At 36.3% G+C, this 19403-nt stretch overlaps 1 protein-coding gene across 1 annotated transcript in view; it reads left to right on the top strand.

The window, feature by feature from the left end:
• The first annotated feature begins 4118 nt into the window (after positions 1 to 4118).
• Positions 4119 to 19403, top strand: part of ASZ1 (ankyrin repeat, SAM and basic leucine zipper domain containing 1) — a 47396-nt gene continuing 32111 nt past the window's right edge. Inside the window, exons 1-4 of the mRNA XM_045865110.1 lie at positions 4119 to 4226; positions 4615 to 4714; positions 7069 to 7191; positions 9510 to 9621. Coding sequence (XP_045721066.1) covers positions 4122 to 4226; positions 4615 to 4714; positions 7069 to 7191; positions 9510 to 9621 — 440 coding nt within the window. The 5' untranslated portion in view covers positions 4119 to 4121. The remainder of the gene's footprint in view (positions 4227 to 4614; positions 4715 to 7068; positions 7192 to 9509; positions 9622 to 19403) is intronic.

Here is a 19403-nt window from a genome sequence, read left to right on the forward strand (position 1 = left end):
AAAGATTTATTTATTTATTTGAGAGAGAGAGATTGTGTGCAGGGAGGGGGAGCAGAGGGAGAGAGAGAGGAATCTCGCGCAGACTCTGCACTGAGCACAGAGCCTGAAACAGGGCTCAATCCCACAACCCTGAGATCATGACCTGAGCCAAAGCCAAGAGTCGGGACACTTAACCCACTGTGCCACCCAGGTGCCCCACATTGTAGTAACCTTCCAATGGATCCTGCCACCTTCTGAAATCACCTTCTGAGATCAATACCACACAATATTCAACATAAAAAGAAAATTAAGTATAGAACATACCACAGTGTAGATCTGGAAAACATTATGCTGAGCGATATGTATAGTGCACTGAATTAAATAGTGCCCCCTACCCCAAATTTATGGCCACTCAGAACCTCTGAGTGTGATCTTATTTGGAAATAGGAATTTATTTGTAATCAAGTTAAGATGAGGTCATAGTGAATTAGAGAGAACCCTAAATCCAATATGACTTACAAGAAGAAGAAAATTTAGACAACACAGACATGTAGAGACAGAGACGCACAGAAGAGAATGCCTTATAAATATAGAGCCAGAGATTAAAGTGATGCATCCAGGAGGCAAGGAAAACCAAAGATTGCCAGCAGGCAACCACCAATAGTTATGAAGAGGTGAGAAAGGATCCTCTCCTAGAATCATCAGAGAAAGCATGGTGATGGTGACACCTTGATTTCAGACTTCTAGCCCCCAGAATAGTGAAAAAATAAATTGTTATAAGCCACCCAGTTTATGGTAATTTGTTATTGTAGTTCTAGGAAACTAATATATATGGTATGGATATCACATTTTGTTTATCCACTCATCAGTTGATGGACATTTGAGTTGTTTCCACTTTATGGCTAATAGGAATAATGCTGCTATGAACATTTGTGTTCATGATCCATTTTGAGTTAATTTTAATAGAAGACATGAAGGTTAGATAGGTTCATTTTTTTTACCTATGGACATTCAGTTGATCCAGCATCCTTTGTTGAAGATGTTAAGGAAGCTCCACTGAATTGTTCTTGCACCTTGGTAAAAAATAATTTGGTCTTACTTGTGTGGGTCTATTTCTAGCTTTTCTGTTGTGTTCCATTGATCTATGTGTCTACCCCTTCTCCAATACCACACAGTCCTGATTACTCTAACTGCATATTAAGACTTAAAATCAAGTTGAGAAATTCCTCCTACTTTATTCCTCTTTCTCAGAATTGTTTTAGCTCTCTAGTTCCTTTGCCTTTCCACATAAATTCTGTAATTATCTATCGTCATGGTCTGTTCAGGCTGTTGTAACAGAATACCACAGACTGGATGACTCATAAATAAGAGAAAATTATTTCTCACCATTCTGGAGGCTGGGAAGTCCAAAATCAAGGTGCTAACAGATTCAGTGTCTGGTGAGAGCTCACTTCCAGGTTCATAGAGCATCTGGTTGTGTACTCACATGGTGGGAGGGGCAAGGGAGCTCCTGGGGTCCCTTCTATAAGGGCACTAATCCCATTCATGAAATTCTGCCCTCATGACCTAATCACCTCCCAAAGGCCCCACCTCCAAATACCATCATTTTGGGGATTAGGTTTCAATATATGAATTTTAGGGGAAAGGAAACACAAACATTCAATCAAAAGCATGTATATTTACAAAAAAGAAAAATCTTGCTTTTAATAATCAATATGTGTATTGATTATTGTGTGTAATCAATATGCATATAAAATAACAATATGGGTATAATTCCCAAATTTATATCTCTAAGACCAGTCTTTCTCCTGAGCTCCATACTTGAACATCCAACTACCCACTTGACAGCTACACTTCAGTGTTTCATTTTGAATATGTTAATTTTGAGATGCTCATTTCATCTTCAAGTTTATCCTCTGGTCTTCCCCTATCTTAGTAAGTGGTACCACTAACTAGCCAAATGCTCAGACCAAAAACCTTCTTTACGAAAGAGTTTGAGTGTCTTCAAATACACACACACACACACACACACACACACAAGAATGTCATTCATTAGTTGAAAAATATTTAATGTTATATTGTTCTTAAAGTAAAATCCAAACTACTTACTTAAGTTCCATAAGGTCCTCTCATTACACACCACTTCCTTCATGATGGTCCAACCTCAGGCCTCCTTTCTGGTCCAAGCAGGGCAAGGATGAAGGTGAAGTAAGTAAGGTGCCCAGATGCAAAATATAAGAATTGCAAGGTCCTTCCTGAAGGAAGTGCTTCCTTAAATTTTGCTTGTGATGCAAAACAGTATGGTTGCCTTTGATGCCACCAGCTTAAAGAAGTCTCACTTGCCCATCTTAGTCTCAGGCCTGGGTGCAAGCTTTTTCCTGCTTTCAGGCCTTGGTACTAGCCACTTCCTCTGCCAGAACGCTCTGGTTTCTGACTTTTTATGGCTGGCTCCTTGTCATTCAGAATTCTACTCAGCTTTAACTACCTTATCGAAAATAATGACAATAATAGTCATAGCTAAAATTTATTTACCTCTTACATTGAGACTAACCCTATGCCAAGCCCATGACTTTATTTACTTTATTCAAACAATGCTATATGGTGAGTACTATCATTCTCTCCATTTTACAGATTAGGAAAGTGAAGCAGAAGAAAGAGGCTAAATTGCTAGAGGGCACACAGCTAACAGCAATAAGTGGTTTGGCTAGGAAACCTAAGTGGTTTGATTCCAGAAACCGAGCACACTTACCTCCTTTGTGGCACCTCTAATTTGCAATAACCTTATTTATTTGTTTGCTTGCTTATTGTCTCTCCTGGTTAAAATGTGAGCTCCTTGAGGCAGCTTGGTTTATCTTTGATGTTGTCTCCCCAAACCTAGTTGTGCCTAGTTGTACTCAACAATCCATAACATTTATTGAAGGAATGCATTTAGAAAACACAGGTGGGGCCCAAAATAACCTAACTACTTAAAAATACTTATCTGTGAAAGTATCTTAAGGAAACAATTTCAAAATCTTATATTGGAGACTCTCTAAGAAAAAAAGTACAACAAAAACTTTTAAAGAATGGTGTATGGCTATTTTCCTTTTAAATCATCTTGATGGGGGCGCCCGGGTGGCTCAGGCAGGGAGCCTGCTGCTCCCACCGCTTGTGCCCCCCCCCTTTCTTTCTCCGTCAAATAAATAAATAAAATCTTTTAAAAACAATCATCTCGAGGGATACAAACGTGACTTATTTCTTGATGGATCTAATTTTCTGTGGCAAAGATAATTAATGTGTTACCATTTCATCCAGTAGTTAGATACAGAAAAGCCAGTTTGAGGTTGGGTGGCTTTCACCGGGAGTTGTTTGTTTATTTACTTGCTCTCTGAACGTTTAAATCATTTCTTCTTCCTAGCACTTTGATCCACTCTCTCCCCCAACTCCCCCTTTGTTGACTTTTTCCTTTAGGGCATCCATAGTGTCTAGCTGGGAAGGTGTTTTGATGGTTTGAAGTTTCCAAATCTAAGCTGAGATCTGAGGGCACATGAAATTTAAAGGAAAAAGAATTCTTCCTTTGGGATGGTATTTTCTCCTGGCTCCTTTGTCAGCTACCGTTTGATGGCTTTCTGAATGCAAGGATGGTGCTCCTATCTGTATTCTGACCAAGAGCTGTCCCTCTCCCAGGGAGTCGCATGTTAGACAGGCTTTCTCCCTCATCCCGAGGGAGCGAGGGAGCGGCTGAAGGTGATAAGGGAGAAAGCCTAGTCTTACTTGGCATTTTAATCCCCATTATGCTCCACCGAAAGTAGGGCATTCCTTGAAGAGCAAGAACTTCATCAAACAAATACCCTAAAAAGAATGAAGAGTAAGTCCCTGAAAGGAATGGAAGCAGTGGCTAGAAGCGTGGTACCGAACCTTATCAGGAGCTTCAGGTCCACCGGCCCTACCACGTTAGGCACGGTTGCACCTCCCTAAACCACAGGGCTGGTTGCTGGATAGAGGGAAGGTGAGGGCCACTACGCATGCCCACGCGCCTGCGCCTAAGGGCGCAAGGCCTCTTGCACGCGCGCCTTCCCGCGCAGCCCTGCGTGCTCCCCCAGTGCGCAGGCGCCGGGGGAGCGGGTGGGCGGTGCAGTGTGCTTAGGGAGAGGTCGGCGGGCATGGCGGCCACTGCCCTACGCGGGCTGGCAGTGGCCGGTGGAGGCGAGAGTAGCGAGAGCGAGGATGACGGCTGGGAGATTGGTTATCTCGACCGGGCGGTTCAGGTAGCCTAGGAGGCCTTTTTTTGACCGCACCCGGATCAGCACCCCCTGGCCCTTGAAGGCCCGACCTCGTGAAACCTCTTGCTTGCCTGTGTATCCCTAGTGGAAATACAGGCTTATAGACTCCCAACAAACCTGGGGTTTTCCTGTTCCCTTTTGTGCTTTCCATCAAATGCTTCTTTAGGTCGTCGATGTAGCTCTTCACTTGGGTTTGGACCCATAGCATTACACCCATTCCCTTTAAAGATAATTTTAGATATGAATTCCTTACGAATTTGTATGTTGCACTCCCCCCGCCCCCCAAAAAGATGTACCTGAAACCAGTCATTGTTTTCTGATGTAGTGGAAATGAAAATATGTATAACAATTTTTTTAACTTTATCTTTTTTAGAAATTAAAAGGGCCATTACTCCCTGAAGAAAAGAATGAAACATTTAAAAAAGCATTGACCACAGGAGATATTTCATTGGTCGAGGAGCTCCTAGAGTCTGGTGAGAGATAAGGGATAGTTTCAACCTAACACAATTGTCTACATTTACAAGGGTTCCTTATTTTAAAAGGTTTGAGTTGCTTTTCTAGTGGAAGCACAATGAATGTTAATGTATCGAGTGTTCTATATATCTTACTTGATTCTGAGTTCTCTTTGCCTTATTTTCTTCTTCTACGCTCAAATTTGGAATGCCACCCTGTTGCTTCCATCAGTTCTTCGACCTCCTTCAAGAAGCCTGTTCCGATTAATCCTACCCCACTCGAGTAATTCTTATATATTTTTCTCAGCATTTACCGTCTATACTATTATTACATGTTTCTCCAGAACTGTTTCTAGTTATGTATATTTTAGTTACGTTCTTTCGTTGTGTTAGGTGTCTGTGTAATGGGGCCTGAGGTAGGAATCACAATATGTGGATATCTGTTCCAGCTTTATTGCCTGCTAATTGTGGTTCCTTAGGAAAGTCATTTAAACTTCCAGCGCATCAGTTTCTTTATGTAAAACGTCATAATTCTGTCCAGGATCCTGTACCATTTTTCTGTGATCAAATTAAATATTAATTTTTTGAATTACCTGACGTGGGAATGTGAGTTGTTGATAATATGATTGAAATTATCCAAAGGAGTAACAGGCATTTACTATCTACTTGTAAATCCAAAACATTCACACAGAATAGATAAATGAGATTGTATATAGCAAAATGTTTTTCTTTAATGCTAGAGACATTGCATGATTTAGTGGAAAAGGAATCATTTCGGAAACAGTACAGTTCTGGGTTTGATTACTAACCCTGCCACCTGATGGCTTTGTAATCTTGACCAAGTTACTTAACCATCCTAAGCTTCAATTTCCCCCTTTTAAAAATGGGGATGCATAATATCAGAGGGTTTGGGGGTGTATTAAAGTGAAAGAATACATAAAGATCTAAAACATACAGACATTATATAAATATTAGCTGTTGTAACAAAAAAGAAGGATCTGTGTGACTTTGTGGACAGTGGAACTTGAGCTTGTAATTGAAGAATGAAACTAAATAAAATTTGAATAATTGAAACAGCCTTAATACCTAATATGAACACATGCAGGAGTGTGCACAGTGCTGGATGGGATGGAATAGTTAAAAATTTGTTTTAGAAAAGAGAATTTGCCTTGGGGCTTGAGTTTGTAGTAGGACTAGGTGCAGTGAAATGATGGAGGCTCCTGAAAGATTAAGACTTGAAAAGACCTACTGGTGAAGTAGATATTTAGTCAACCTTTTAAAATTTGTTTTTAATTACAAACATTTTAAAAATTAATTTTCAGAAGCCAATAATAAATATATAGGTATAAGTAGAAGATAACCTTTGTACCCACTTTCTCCCCCAGTACCCCTGAAGTCTTACTTCCACAGGTAACTCTTAATTTAGCATTTCCTAGTTTCCTTCCAGATGTCATTATTTCACACTTTAAAAAATATTTTTAGTTTTTTGCCTTCCAAAGTTATTCTTGGTTTTGATATATATTTCTGCACCAGTTGAGAAGTTTGATAAAAAATGAAAGTTCCCAGGGCGCCTCAGTTGGTTAGGCGACTGCCTTCGGCTCAGGTCATGATCCCAGGGTCCTGGAATCAAGGCCCGCATTGGGTTCCCTGCTTAGCGGGAAGCCTGCTTCTCTCTCTCCCACTCCCCCTGCTTGTGTTCCTGCTCTCGTTGTCTCTCTCTCTGTGTCAATTAAGTAAATAAATAAAATCTTCAAAAAAAAAATGAAAGTTCCCTTTGAGTCAGCCACTTCTAACAGTTCAAAGATGTCTCCAGTTTTTGTTATTATGTCAATATGTTCAGTTCTCTTTATTTTTTTTTCTAAGATTTCATTTATTTATCTGAGAGAGAGAGAACACGAGAGGAGAGAGGGTCAAAGGCAGAAGCAGACTCCCCGCTGAGCAGGGAGCCTGATGTGGGACTCGATCCTGGGACTCCAGGATCATGACCTGAGCCAAAGGCAGTCGCTTACCCAGCTGAGGCACCCAGGCACCCCTGTTCAGTTCTCTTTAAATTACTAAATATTTCATATATTCTGAAAGGTATAGCAGTTTCTCTCCTTACCCCTGGAGATAACCATTCTGTTGTAGTTATTTATCATTCCAATGCGTGTCCTTATATTTTTATTAGGTATATATTATCCCCAAACCATACAGTGTTACTTTGAATATTTTTGAGCTACAATCATTTACTTGAAGGCCATTATTACCAAGAAATTCCTTTTTGTTATAAATTACATGGTATATGTTACTATGCACAGTACTTTAAGCATATGAAGGTGGCAGTGATTTTTCTTTCGGTGGAGGAAGCTGTTAAAACTTGCTTTTTATACTGACAGGCATTAGTGTAGATTCCAGCTTTCGGTATGGATGGACTCCTCTTATGTATGCTGCTAGTGTTTCCAATGTAGAGCTGGTTCGGGTCCTTCTGGACAGAGGTGCTAATGCAAGCTTTGATAAGGGTAAGGTGTTTTAAACATTTAAAATATGTGAGTATTTACTTTGTATGTATCTCTGTTTAGAAGCCTAATTATAATATTTAGGGGTGGTGATTTATACTTTCCATGTTCTGTTTTTATATATTCATTTTAAAATAAACCTTTGTCCTTGAAAAAAGATAAGGTAAGATGTTGAGGTAACCCAACTGATTTTGTTTACTGTGATTTTCTTGATTCCCAAGCAACTATTATGCAAAGTGAAAAAAATTAAAGCAGTTTAAAAAACAAGCCTTCCTGTTAGCTATATTATGTAATTAAGATACAAAATCAAATTAAAAACCATAGATTTTTGGGGGGGGGAACTCTCTTTCCAAAAAGATAGATTGCATGTATATTAATAACTGCTTACGTTGTTATATACATTTAATTTCTATGCTAGAGGGTTTGGTTATTTTTTAAAGGAAAAATGCATTGAAATAAAAGACGGATAATTTTGTCAAAAATTACTTGAAAATCAGTCTTTAGAATTTAAAACTCAACTCTGAATTATATCACCTAAGGTTGTTTCAAAGATAGGTTATTAAATCCATATGTTTCCTTGCTATTAGATAATTCCTATTCTGTACTCCTTTGGATGCTTTTGAAAAATAAGAGTATATGTGCAAATCCAGTTTAATTATTATATCGAATTATTGCTTACTTATTTTTAACATGTTTCCAATAGGCAATTAAATTCATTTCATAATTCACATATTGATTTCACTTTAGAATTAATTTTCACACTTACTTTGTACCTACAGTAGATGTTTGTAAAACCATTTCTATTCTGTTTTGTTATGTATGTATTTTATATAACTTCCCATCTTTTCAGTAGTTTTATGTTTAATCTGCTTCTGTAATAGGTTTTTCTTTTTATTATGTCATTTTAAAATATCACCCAGTGAAAGCTGGACTTAGGAATGAGATTTCTGAAAGTATATAAAATATTCTAAAAAAAATAATAGTTTTCTTAACTATAGAGAACAAACTGATGTTACCAGAGGAGAGATGGATGTGGGGATGGGTGAAATAGGGGATGGGGATTAAGGAGTACACTTGTGATGAGCACTGGGTGTTGAATGGAAGTGTTGAATCACTGTATTTTACACCTGAAACTAATATAGCACTGCGTGTTAACCAACTGGAATTTAAGTAAAAACTTAAAAAAATAAATTTAAAAAATTAATAGTTTTCTTTCTCTGCTTTTTGTAATCAGAGGAATACTTAGTTATAAAACAGTTTATATTTTTCTCAGCATGTTCGCATAAATTCTTTTATGTATTCAACCATAGCCCCATCAGGTAAAGAGGGCAGCTTCCTATCTATAAGCTAGGTCTACTGAGATATTAAAGTATCACTGGAGTCAGTTTATCAGTAGTAGAACTGGGACTAGAATCTTTATACTTGATCAGTATTAAACCACTGATGTAAACCATAGCTGCCATGACCTATTTTGAATTCCCCAATTCTTACCTGAAAGGTATTTTTATTTTTTTAATCTGTGATTCCTTTTGGTGCCATAGGGGCCAAGGGGAGAAGTTTTAGGGAACAGGGTGAGCTCAGAGAGATCCAGTAGAAAAGAACCAAAAAGAAACCAATGGATATGGCAGTTAGGTCATTTTCAGTAGGATGGTTTGGATAAAAACCAAAATTTCACTGAGATGTCAAATGAATGAGAAATAAAGAAGTGAAATCAGAGAATATCAATTACTGTTTTTCAACTACAAGTTCAGCAAAGCAAAGTTTTTTCAACCAAAAACTGTTCAACTCCAGGCAGTATCTCTACACAGCATTCATGTTCTTATCACTTTCCTATTTTCTTAAACGAAAGGGAATAAGGAAGGGAAATTAAGAAATGAATTTTATATATATATATATATTTTTTTTTTTTTTTTAAGATTTTATTTATTTATTTTCCAGAGAGAGACACAGCAAGAGAGGGAACACAAGCAGGGGGAGTGGGAGAGGGAGAAGCAGGCTTCCTGCTGATCAGGGAGCCCCATGCGGGACTCGATCCCAGGACCCTGGAATCATGACCTGAGCCGAAGGCAGATGCCTAACAGCTGAGCTACCCAGGTGCCCCTAGATATATTTTGGAGATTAAGGCAGTTCATCCCTAATCTCATTTTTTGATGAAGGTAGACAGGGAGACAAAGGTATCTACTAAGAGTAAGAGATTTGAGAATAGGTTATAAAATTTTAAGAGTACAGGAAATATTTAGAATCTTTTGAATGATAAAAAAAATTCAGATACACTTCTTGATGTGTGTGGGGGCGCTTCCTCACTTTTCTTCTCACTCCAGATAAGCAGACTATTTTGATAACTGCATGTTCTGCACGTGGCTCAGAGGAACAGATTTTAAAGTGTGTAGAGCTACTGCTTTCAAGAAATGCTGATCCAAATGTTGCTTGTAGGTAAGAGCCTTATTATCTGTTAAAAACTATGGATATTTTTCTTTATTAGCCTGTTAAACATTTGATAGCATGATTTTTTAAAAATCATAAACAATGTGTTTACTTGGCCATATAGTTGAGGAATGAAAATAGGTCATAAGGTCATGGTTCCAATTTTATAAGATTATCAGAGGAAGGGCATATCACAAAAGTAGTCCTTCAACTTTTAATTTTTAGAGGAATGTTCTAATTTGAAATGAGAGGGAAAGGAAGACAATAAACTATATCATTTCTTACGAATCATACAAAGATGATTAAGCTATAATAGTAAAACCTCTTCATGCTCTCTCTGTAACATTTACCTGCTAAACAGTTTTGCACAAATATTAAGAACTCCAAAATAATATATTGAAATGTTTTACTTTTCCTAAGACCTTTCCAGTTATGTTATATCATATAGTTAATAATGTCTAGATGCATAGAAAACAAGCAGTAACTGTTTGTTGGATCTGTTGAAATGTCAGTAATTTAAAAAATGAATCAGCTTAAAATTTCTGTTACTGACTCCTTTCTTAATCTGGCTCTGTCTTCTGTTTTATTTAATCTTCAAAATGAATAGAGTAGGAAATAGGCTATCCAAATGAAATATGTCTAGCATGAATAGAATTATTATTCATATGTCATTCAAATAATAATGATCTAATGCCTGATATATAGAAATAACTATACTTGACTTTAGAAGGTTTTTTTTCCCTAATTTAGTTTAATTTCTCTGACAGCTAGGCAACAGGTGTCTATTTTGTTTCCCAGTGGACACTTGGTAATGTCTGGAAACATTTTTGATTGTCACACCTGGGAGATTCTGCTGGCTTAGAGTACACTACTGGCATAATGGGTGGAGGCCAGGGATATTGCTAAACATCCACAGTACATAGGACAGCCTCTCAAAACAAAGAAGTATCAATCCCAAAATATCATAGTGCCCAGGTTGAGAAACTAGTGTGAGAAAAGTCAAGACTTACAGAGTGGATAATCAGTATGTAACAAAGAGATTTTTTAAAGATCTGGAAAGACTACCTGCAAATTTTTAGCAAATCAATTCACAGGAACTTTTATTCTGTCATATATGTTATAATCCCTAGTTAGGTATAACTTTTGGATTTGGCTATACTTTGGAATTGGGGACTCTAAAACATCTAGCTGAAGTAAGCCTCGATAGGTGCTATAATTTTAATTTTTACCTTGAGAAGTGGCTTATGATAAGATTTGCCATCCTGGGTTCAGTGGGAAATTGTTTTTTGCTGGTGCTCTTCTTTTTTTTTTTTTTTATTGCTTCTGCACTGTATTATAGAAAGTAAAACCTTTACCCTTCCAATTACTTATTATCTTGTAAACACATTTCTAATTTATTGCTTCTGATTTATTGTTAAACTCATCAATTAGTTCATAATTCCAGTTACTTTTTTTCTAGAAATTCTGTTTGATTCTTTTTAAAACCAGCAGTATCACTTTTTTTTTTAAAGATTTATTTGAGAGAGCAAGGGGGTGCATGTGTGCGCAAGGAGGGGCAGAGGGAGAAGGGAGAGAGAATCCCAAGCAGACTCCAAGCTGGGCATGGTGCTGCTCACAGGGCTTGATCCCAGGACTCTCGAGATCTTGACCTGAGCCAAAACCAAGAGTAGGACACTCAACCAACTATGCCACCCAGGTGCCCCTAGCGGTGTCACTTTTTATAGCTCTTTGTTCCCTGAAAAAATTTTCAAGCTCTAAATTAGAACTTCTTTAATATGGCAAACATGCAGTTGACCCTTGAACAATGCAGGGGTGTAAGGTGAACCCCCTGTAAGGTGAAAATCTGCATATAACTTTTGATTCCCCCAAAACTTAACTACTAATAGCCCTCCGTTGAGCAGAAACCTTACCAATAACAAACAGTTAATTAACACATATTTTGTATGTTATATGTATTATATACTGTGTTCTTACAATGAAGTAAGCTAGAAAAAAAAATGTTAAGAAAATCATAAGAGAGGATATAGTACTGTACTGTATTTTTTTAAAGGCTTTATTTATTGAGAGAAAGAGAATATGTATGGGGGAGGGGCACAGAGAGAGGGAGGGAAAGAATCTCCAGCAGACTCCACGCCGAACGTGTGGCCTGATATGGGGCTCAGTCCCACAACCCTGAGATCATAACCTAAGCTGAAATCCAGAGTTGGATGCTTAACCGACTGAGCCACCCAGGTGCCCCTGTACTGTACTGTATTTATTGAAAAAAAATCTGTATAAGTGGACCTGTACAGTTCAAACCCATGTTGTTCAAGGGTCAACTGTAGTCTAGAAGTAACAGTTACAATATTTGAAATCTTGGTGGGTTTGTTTCTGTTAGCAGTAGCCTCTCATGCTTCTAACTCATGACTAGGTACTAGTCATTAGATTTTAAAACTTGTCAGAATAATATGAGGCCATCAGGTAGGAATTTATGTTTCTAAAATACGCCTTGGGCACCATCACTCCAGGACTTATGTAACCTAAGTAAGTTCAGGGGTTGAAGTTCCCCTGGATCATTTGGTGATGTATACCAAGAAAGCTAGTTTGTTTCTGGTTCATACTTACCCTGAAGGTGTAGTCCTTAGAGTCCCAGCTTAATGTATGTTGAGTATGGTTTAGTAAACTTTCTACTTTGTATAGGCCCAGAACTTTGAATTTTGTTCCTCTTTGTGTTCACTGCCTCCAAAACCACAGCTTATTTTCCCATTGGGTTCTTCTGGACTGGCAAATGCCCTGAAGGCAAAAGCAACCACAAATGCTATGTTTATTTACCTCTTTGGGGTTTTGCCATCTAGATTTTGGTTTAGTGGTTCTTCAATATTTTATTAGTCCTTCAGTTTTTAAGAAATTAAAACAAAATTTCATTTAGCTGTTTTAGATACCTTCACAATTTTGATACAAATTAGCTTGCCATTAATGGAAGTAGAAACCTGCATCTTCTAAATGTTTTTTACTTATAGATCTTTTGTTAGCTCTTTAATTCCTTGTATTCCATGCAGACTTCTTTCTTGTTGAAAATAGCACTAATTTAATATTTAATGATGAACTTTCTGTATTACTACCTATAGACCTACCTTGGGGTTTTTTTTAATTATCTTTTCTTAATTTTTAAAATTATTTTTATTTTTCCTCCTGTGGGACAAATGGTAAAAATAAACTGACAACTTGAAAGCCATTTTTAAGTTGACACAAATCACATCTTATGTTTCTCTTGGACTTTGCCATTGACAATTCTTAGCACAGTGTACTGTGTCTAGCAAATTTAATACTGGTTTGGGTTTGTTTCTGGGGTTAGTTCTTTAGCTTGTTTTTAAATGAAACTGTGGGGCGCCTGGGTGGCTCAGTTGGTTAAGCGACTGCCTTCGGCTCAGGTCATGATCCTGGAGTCCCGGGATCGAGTCCCACATCGGGCTCCCTGCTCGGCAGGGAGTCTCCTTCTCCCTCTGACCCTCCTCCCTCTCATGCTCTCTGTCTCTCATTCTCTCTGTCTCAAATAAATAAATAAAATCTTTAAAAAAAAAATAAAAATAAATGAAACTGTGTACCAGCCAGTGTGTTGATTGCTCTTAAATAAATTCTCTAATATAATCCTTAGACCCCCGTGGTAGATAATATGTTTTTTACAGAATGGAAAAGTGGCTCTCAAGTATTTAAAAACTTGAATGTAGCACAGGTTTGATAAAGGAATTTACAACAGTTTAATCCAAACAGGATCCACCACTGGAATGTATGTTTCCCTTCTTGTCCATATTTAGGATTTTTCAACACAACCAGTTTAAACAACATGGTCTTTTCTAATTGTTGCAAGATACATGTTTGTGTTAACCTGCCTTATATCTTGGGATTTTTTTTTCTCTTTTTCCTAAATTATTGTAGATAGTTGAATGTTTTGATTTTAAAAGTCCACAGATGTCAAAGGAAGGTATGTGAACACAAAAATATTATCACTTTAATGTAGCTTAGTCACATTTAGCCCTGAAAACAAGGTGGCCTGTAATCAAATTACTTGCAACTTGGCAGTTGTGCCATAGTATGGACTTACCAACCGTTATTTTTCTTTTCATATTGATAATATAGTAACCAATGACATTATAAATTATTAAAGTTTAAAAAGTCTGTATTGGATAATTGGATATATGATAAAATTTGAAAACTTCAATCTAGTCTTAAATTTGGAGTTGACATTTTTATTGTTAAAGTAATAAGCTTTCAGAAAGTATATATAATTAGAATTTCTGTAGTTTTTTTTAAGATTTTATTTATTTGTTGGAGAGAGAAAGCCAAAGACAGAGCACGAGCAGAGGGGGAGGGGCAGAGGGAGAGGGAGAAGCAGACTCCCCTGCTAAGCAGGGAGCCCAATGCCAGCTTGATCCCGGGACTCTGGGATCATGACCTGAGCCGAAGGCAGACGCTTAACTGACTGAGCTACCCAGGCACCCCTATAATTTCTGGTTTTAGGAATTGTGTGGGTTCTTTTCTCCAGGTTTTCTGAAACATTTTCTTTCTTTCTTTTTTTTTTTTTGAAACACTTTCTTATATCAAAAAAAGATACATATATTTTTACATTTAGAAGGCAATTTTCCTGGCAGAGAAGTTTATTATATTCACATTGCTCAGACATGAGATAAAGGTTTTGTAAAATGATGTGGCATTTTAATTTCAATAGATGTTTTTATTACCATTGATAAGACAGCACACATTAACTGATATCCAAGGTTTTGACGTAATCATTGTGTGATTGTTAACTTGTTCAATGTTACTGCCTGTTCTAATAGACAGAAAATACTCTGGGAAAAATGTTACTTTCTTTCTCAGAATATAAATTTACTTGTAAATGTCACTGGAGCATTTGGTAGATTGAGGTGTAATTTTGGATTACAAGATTAACTTGTTTTTCTAGTCATAAGTAAATACGTGGCATATCTTTGCTCTGAAAACATAGGCTGAAGTCACAATAATATTTTCAGAAAGAATTTAAAAATAGCTTACTTAGAAAACAGTACTAGAAACTGTTACTTTGTGGGTTTTTTTCTTCCTGTATGTCTTTATAAATTGCCTATCCAGACCCTTTGCTCATCTTTTTATTTACCTGTGTTTTCTTTATCGGCATATAGGAGCTGATTTTATCTTTGTTAGCAGTTTTACGTGTATGCAGACAGTGACCAATACCTTAGTGTTACCTTGCATACTTAGGGCATGGCATTAATATTGCTATTCATAAACCTGGAAATCTACTTGGTCCTTTTGAAAGCACGGAATGGAGAGGATAGAGGTGAGAAAAGCTAGTTGATGAAAGCCCTTGACACTAATCTCTGAAAACACATGCACAGAAACGAAGACTTTAAAACAAATAAAAAAATAACTTACAAATTCTGACTTGACTTTATTTTATTGGTGTCTAGCACCAGTGGTAAGTTGTGTTGGCTATTAAAGCTTCCACTTGGAAGAGACCCATACCATTTCTTCTAGTTAATTGTGGTCATATCTAGCTTCAAAGGAGTGAGGAAGTATAATCTTACTGTGTTACAGGAAAATCAGCAATATTGGGTGGACAGCCCTGATGATTTACCATGTCACCTTAAATATCTTTTCTTGAGGGCCAGAGTAATTTTCTTTTAACTGTATGCTTAACACAATAATTAATTTTGAATTTTGAACATAAATTTGTAGCAAGAAAAATTGGCATTTATCTCAGACTTTTCATTTACTTTTATATATAATTTTTCCCGGGGCGCCTGGGTGGCTCAGTTGGTTAAGCGTCTGCCTTCAGCTCAGGTCATGATCTCAGGGTCTTGGAGTCAGAATGGAGCCCCATGTCAGGCTCTTTGCTCAGCAGGGAGTCTGCTTCTCCCTCTCCCTCTGTGTTTGTACTCTCTCCCTGTATCTCTGCTTCTCCCTCTCCGCTTGCTCTCTCTTTCTCTCTCGCTCTCTCTCAAATAAAATCTTTAAAAAAAAATTTTGTCCCTAATTTGCTCTTTATATCCATCTCTTAAATTCATTGCAGTTTTGATATTTATAATCCTACCTTAAGGGCTACTTTAATAGCCTCCTAATTGATAGTTTTGACTGCACTCTGTATGTAATTGAGTCAGTCTTGTGTGTTGTTACCTGTAGAACACACTTCCTTTTGTCTTTTAGGTGAAAGCCAAACCTCTCTGTAATTTGATCCCACCTTAATGACTTCTCACGACTTCCTAAAGTCTAACTTCATTTTATTTCCACATTGTTCCTTAGATACATGGTCATTCCTGCCTCTGTGTTTTTGCTTTTGTTATTCTTCAGTTTGGAATATCTTCTTCCCTCACTGTGCATTCAAATTGTGTCTTCAAGTGCCAGGTTAATAGTCTATGATGCTTTCCTTTGTTATTAAGGCCACAAGAGCACTTTTGTTCATAAGCTACGATTTTGGATGGGTGATTATCTTGCTCAGCTCCTATGTTGTCCTTTCATTGTTTTCTTGTATGAAAGTCTTGATTTCTCTGTAAGCCACTTGACTATCCTGGCGCTACATATTTTTCGATTCCTTCACAGTTCTTTCATTTGATATTTATCAAGTTTTTATTGACTTTAATAGATTTGACATAGAATGATCATTTGTCTATTTTATTTGCAAAACTTAACTGAAACATATTATTTATGAAGTAATTAATATGTAAGTCCATTTATACCACAGAAAACATGAAACATGACTTAGAAGCTAAAGATCTGGGTCCAAATACTATCTCACCTACTTGCCCAAGCTAATGTAGCCATTAAGTCTTTTTGAAATATTTAAGGCTCAGTTTCTTCAGTGATTGATAGATGTGATACCTAACTAGCTAGCAGGGTAGCTGTGAGAATTAAAACAAGATAATGAATATGAAAGTACTTAACATGCTGCCATTTCATAATACATGCTTACTAAATGTCACATTACTTAAATTGATAATATTTCCTGTGCTGTATTATAAGAGCACAATTTCTGAAATGCACATTTCTTACTGATTTATAAAATTAAACTGATAAGAATACTATTTTTCTTTAAACATTTTTATCATGTTAATAAAATGTACATAAGTGTGTAAGTCTTTTGAACTTAAAAAATGGTTAGTTAAATATTTCAGTATGACATATACCTGGATTATTATTGTGGTAGATCAGGAGTAAATGAGAGTTGGGGATGTGAAAAAAATGGATGTGAACTACTCTTTCCAGTAGCTTAACAAGAAAGAAAAGATAGAGGATATTAGCTAAATGTTTTGGAAAGTTAGATACACTGTGACTTCAGCAGTTAGTCTTTAAGCTCTGTTCTAACTGCTGAAAGAATGATTTTTTAAGTCAAGCTGTAGTTTGTCTAACACTCCTCAAAAAGATTACCCAATTAGTGAATGTAATTGTTTCAAATGCTTTGTAATTAGAAATTATAATACATCCTCTTCTGAAGTCTCTCTTTGAACTTTGGTATTGATTAGGTTTAGGTCACCATACACATTTTCACACAAAAAAATTAATTTGAAATAAAAACCAACCATATTTCATGTATTCTGACACATCTTTTTAACATATTTACATCTCTGAAATTGGTGTGCCTCCTAAAATTGATGGCGTCATAGATCAAATGAAATACAGATCTGTTACTTACCTATTTTAATTGTTTTGTCTTGGCTTATGTTTTTTGTATTCAGAGTTGTCCAATGGTACTAGAAGTCCTGGAAGAAGTGAACAGTGTAAAAATAACATTTTAAGCTTTCTCTCATGATTTCATAGCTTTCAAAAATGAAAGGCTTTTTTTTTTCTTACTTAAATATACTCTGTGGGGCTCCTGGGTGGCTCAGTCAGTTAAGCATCTGCTTTCAGCTCGGGTCATGATCTCAGGGTCCTGGGATTGAGCCCCGTATCGGGCTCCTTGCTCAGTAGGAAGCCTGCTTCTCCCTCTGCCTGCCACTCCCCCTGCTTATGCTCACGCTCTCTTGCTCTCTCTCTAACAAATAAATAAATAAAATCTTTAAAAAAAAAAATACTCTGTTTCAGTGGTTCCCACCAAAATAGGTTACTTTCTACATATTAATGGTCTGTGCTAAGAAGGATGGATTTCGGATGTAATGAAGCATAAGATTAAAAGAATTGATTTATTTCTCCATTATGCTTATCTTGTATACATATAGATGGTATTTTAGTCAATAAGAAGCATACTGCTACAGTTATATTTCCTTCTGAAAATTTTCCCTACATTTCAGCATTATGGCAACAACTTCATGAATACCCTATACACAGAAGTGAATCCATTTTTGTTGGAAAAGTTTAATATCTCCTGTTAATATGTCTTTGTAGAACTGTGCACTAATTAGGACCTTTACTGAGTCAAGAATTTATTGCATCTTGTCAAGATACTAATTTTTAATATCCATTGGCCCTTACTAAAGCCAGTTAGACTTATTAAAAATCAAGAAAAACATAAAACTTTGCATATCAAAGCTGTAACTCATATAGTCTGAAAAAAGCATGTTTTGCCTAATTGATTCTAATTTTGCTTTAAATATGTTTAAAATAATACGCTATAATGATTAAAGGCCCCTGTGCATCCTTCCCAGTCATAATCATTTCACTTCTTTCTTCCCCAGAGGTAACAAGTCTTGTAATTTGTATGTATTTTTCCTGCCCAGGTTGGATTGATTATCATCCACATGTACTTACATATAGTAATCCATCCATATATCTTTAAAAATTATATCATTTGGTACATTTTTTTTCCATTTTCTCATTGAGATCCGATTTACAACGTGAAATACACAGATCTTAAGTGTACAGTTTGGAGAATGACAAATAAATACACCCATGTAGTTCACATCCCTTTCAAAATACAGAATATTTTTCCATTACCCTAGAAGTTCTCATAGGTCCCTTCCAAGACAATCCTCTGAACCCTAGAGGCAACAACTATTATTTTTTTTCTACCCTGATTAGTGTTTTATTTAGTGCATCATACATTATATACTCTTAGTATCTGAACTCTTCACTCAGCATAATATTTTTGAGATATATCCATGTTTTATGTATCAGTAGTTCATTTCTTTTTATTGCTGATAAATAGTCCAGTGTTTGAATATATCACAGTTTTTTTAATCTCTTGTTTTCTTTTTTTGATTTCTGTTTTACACTGTGGTCAGAGAACATCACTCTACATGATTTCAGATCTTTACAGTTTGTTGAGATTTTCTTTATGGCCCAGAATGTGGTTAGTTTTTGCAGATGTTCCGTGTTCACTTCCACTAATAACTTGGCAATAGTTGGGTTTCATGGTCCATGTATATTAATTAGACCACATTTATTTGTTCTGTTATTCAGACCTTCTCAATGACTACTGATTTTTTTGCTTGCTTATTCTATCAGTTACTGTGATTTCTATTTTGATCAACTTTTGCAACTTTTAAGGTCACCATATTCCTGATGCATTAACCTTTTATGAAATATGTTCCTCTACATGTTTAGTAATGCTTCTTTATTATAATATACTTCGTTTAATATTAGTATGACTGTACCAGCTTTCTTTAGTATATTTTTCTGTCCTTTTGCTTTCACCCTTTCTATGTGCTTTTATTTAAAGTAAGCAACAGATAGTTCTTTTTTAAATTCAGATTAACAATAGTTTTCTTTTAATTGGAATATTTAGTTCACTGGCGTTTAGGGTACGTGCTGATTTATCTGTTTCATAGTGCTCTTTTTCCCCGAGATTACTTCTGGATTAATTTTTTTCTTATTCAGTTTACTATCTT

This window comes from Mirounga angustirostris, unplaced genomic scaffold (assembly GCF_029215605.1).
Source record: "Mirounga angustirostris isolate CCGP_5_RB_7025 unplaced genomic scaffold, mMirAng1.0.hap1 SCAF_12, whole genome shotgun sequence".
NCBI classification, from domain to species: domain Eukaryota; kingdom Metazoa; phylum Chordata; class Mammalia; order Carnivora; family Phocidae; genus Mirounga; species Mirounga angustirostris.